Raw genomic sequence first — 1,943 nt, 5'->3', positions numbered from 1 at the left:
GTTGCGCAGGGAGGACGTCACGGAATCTGACATTGCGGTAGGCTACGCATCCACGCATATCCCGCGCAATGTGTCGCGCGCGGCAGATGTCAGACGTGTAATGGTACAATATACCATCGCCGGCGTATATACGTGCGAGCGTCGTCGCACCTCATCGCCGACTGCAGCCGACTGGTGTCTCTTCTTCGAACGGACGAACCGACCGGCTCCGAAGCTGAACGGCGGAGACGACCGAGCAGCGGTACGCTTAGGCGCGAGTGACGTGCGCGGTGCGCGAGCGAGAGGCCGAGAGCCCGAGTCCGCGGCGGTGGAGTGGAGTGGAGTCGGCTGTCGGAGTGTGAGAGTCTGGAGAGTGAACGAGACTCTGGACTAGCGGGCTACCCCGGTTCCGAGTCAGTCAGTGTGCCACCGGCGACCGTAGCCAGCCACGGTGCAGGCGAACGCGGTTACGCTCCACGGCAGGTCAATCGCGTCACCGCTTCAATCTCTTTCCCTTTACTTCTTTCTTCGTATCATCTTCTCCCCTTTTTCGGGAGCAACGAGAACGTCGACGACAGATTCGGGGACAGAGTGATACACTGATACCGCGTGGTAGTAGTAGCACAAGTATCGTTTGCGGATAGTAGTGACATACGTGGATCAAGCCGACGAATTACCGCCGAGTGAACGATCTCCTCTTTCGCGCGCGACCGTGAAACAATCTTTCCTTCTTTCCTCCAGCCGGTCGACCGTCGAGCTGGCATCAGCTCCGTCGGCTCACGCTGAACGTTCCGCGAGAGAAGTGAGAGTGCTTTGACAGCGAACGGGTTGAGCTATTGGAAACGTGGTGCCTCCCTTGATTCTTGATATACGGAAAAAGGCCGTGGAATTCGGATCTCTTTCCCGCCGCGAACATCTAGATCTCCGTCCTATTTCCCTCGCGCGATCTTCATTCAAGTACATTCTTCTTTCACTAGCACCAGGCCGCTTTGTTGACTGGCAGGCACTTTGGGCACTTTTGTGAAGCAAAAACTAAAAGTGTCAGATATTAAAGCGATTAGAATCCTAGATTCGTTTCCACGTCTGTTTATCTCTGTCGTCCGTCTCTACTTCGTGTCTCCGTTTTCCGGCTCGGGGCTCCTGGTTTCATCGCGACGCGATCAAGATAATCCAAACGGAATAAGCGGAAGTGTAACGCGCGAAAAGTAAACGCGCCCGTTTTCCGGTTTCCCGGGAGTGAGAGGAGTAGAGGACAAACACCTCCTGAGAAAAGAGGAGGTTCGAGGCCCGTTTCGAAGGACATTTGTTGTGCGCGCCGGCGCGGGTGGGCGTGGGCGGGGGACCCCCGCCAAGTGCAATGTCGAATTTTTTATAAAATTCGAGATAAGTGCGCCATTCGGGATTACCGAGGAAGGATAAGGAATGCCGCATCAAGTGTCCTGGTAGTGCGAAGGGTGAGGGAGGTGGTGAAGGATCCGTCGATCGCCGAAGGGATCTCTCGGAAAGCGAGAAGAAGAGGGTGAGAGAAGGGAGAGAACGCGCGCTTGTTCGCGCCGAGCGAGACTGAAAGAGAGCCAGGGTAATCATGCTCGAGGACCAACCGTTGGATCTGAGCGTACGCGTCGGCGATTACGCGGAGCTCAGCAGAGAGGACAAGGACGAGCAGGAACAGCGGGAGCACGAGCGTGAGCGTAAGGACCTGCCCGTCGACGACTATGGGAACGAGGCGGCCGCACTTAGGCTGCGGGGATGCTTCGCCACCGCGTCCGAGTACAGCCAGGAGCGGGAGGATCGGACTTGCTCCGAGGACTCCGACGACTCTTGCTCCGATAATAATCAACAAACAAAGGACGGCGGTGGCACGAGGTCGCGGTCCAGGCCGCCCGGCACCAAACCCTACAAGAAGAACCTCATGAGACGATACCGTGAGTCAGTTATGATCATCTCAATCGATCTAGACTTGG

The 1,943-nt window shown here is 56.6% G+C and overlaps 1 protein-coding gene across 5 annotated transcripts in view; it reads left to right on the top strand.

The window, feature by feature from the left end:
- The window catches only part of Eip74EF (Ecdysone-induced protein E74), a 324,734-nt gene that overhangs the window by 248,367 nt on the left and 74,424 nt on the right, over positions 1-1,943 (top strand). Inside the window, exon 1 of one of the 5 annotated variants that reach the window (XM_018510270.1) lies at positions 1,074-1,904. The exons of the other annotated variants lie outside the window; for them this stretch is intronic. Coding sequence (XP_018365772.1) covers positions 1,565-1,904 — 340 coding nt within the window. The 5' untranslated portion in view covers positions 1,074-1,564. Of the gene's footprint in view, positions 1-1,073; positions 1,905-1,943 lie in introns of those variants that run through there. 5 annotated transcript variants of the gene reach the window in all.

This window comes from Trachymyrmex cornetzi, unplaced genomic scaffold (assembly GCF_001594075.2).
Source record: "Trachymyrmex cornetzi isolate Tcor2-1 unplaced genomic scaffold, Tcor1.1 scaffold33, whole genome shotgun sequence".
NCBI classification, from domain to species: domain Eukaryota; kingdom Metazoa; phylum Arthropoda; class Insecta; order Hymenoptera; family Formicidae; genus Trachymyrmex; species Trachymyrmex cornetzi.
Note: the sequence above shows the minus strand (reverse complement) of the source record. Positions and strands in the feature narration are given on the sequence as shown.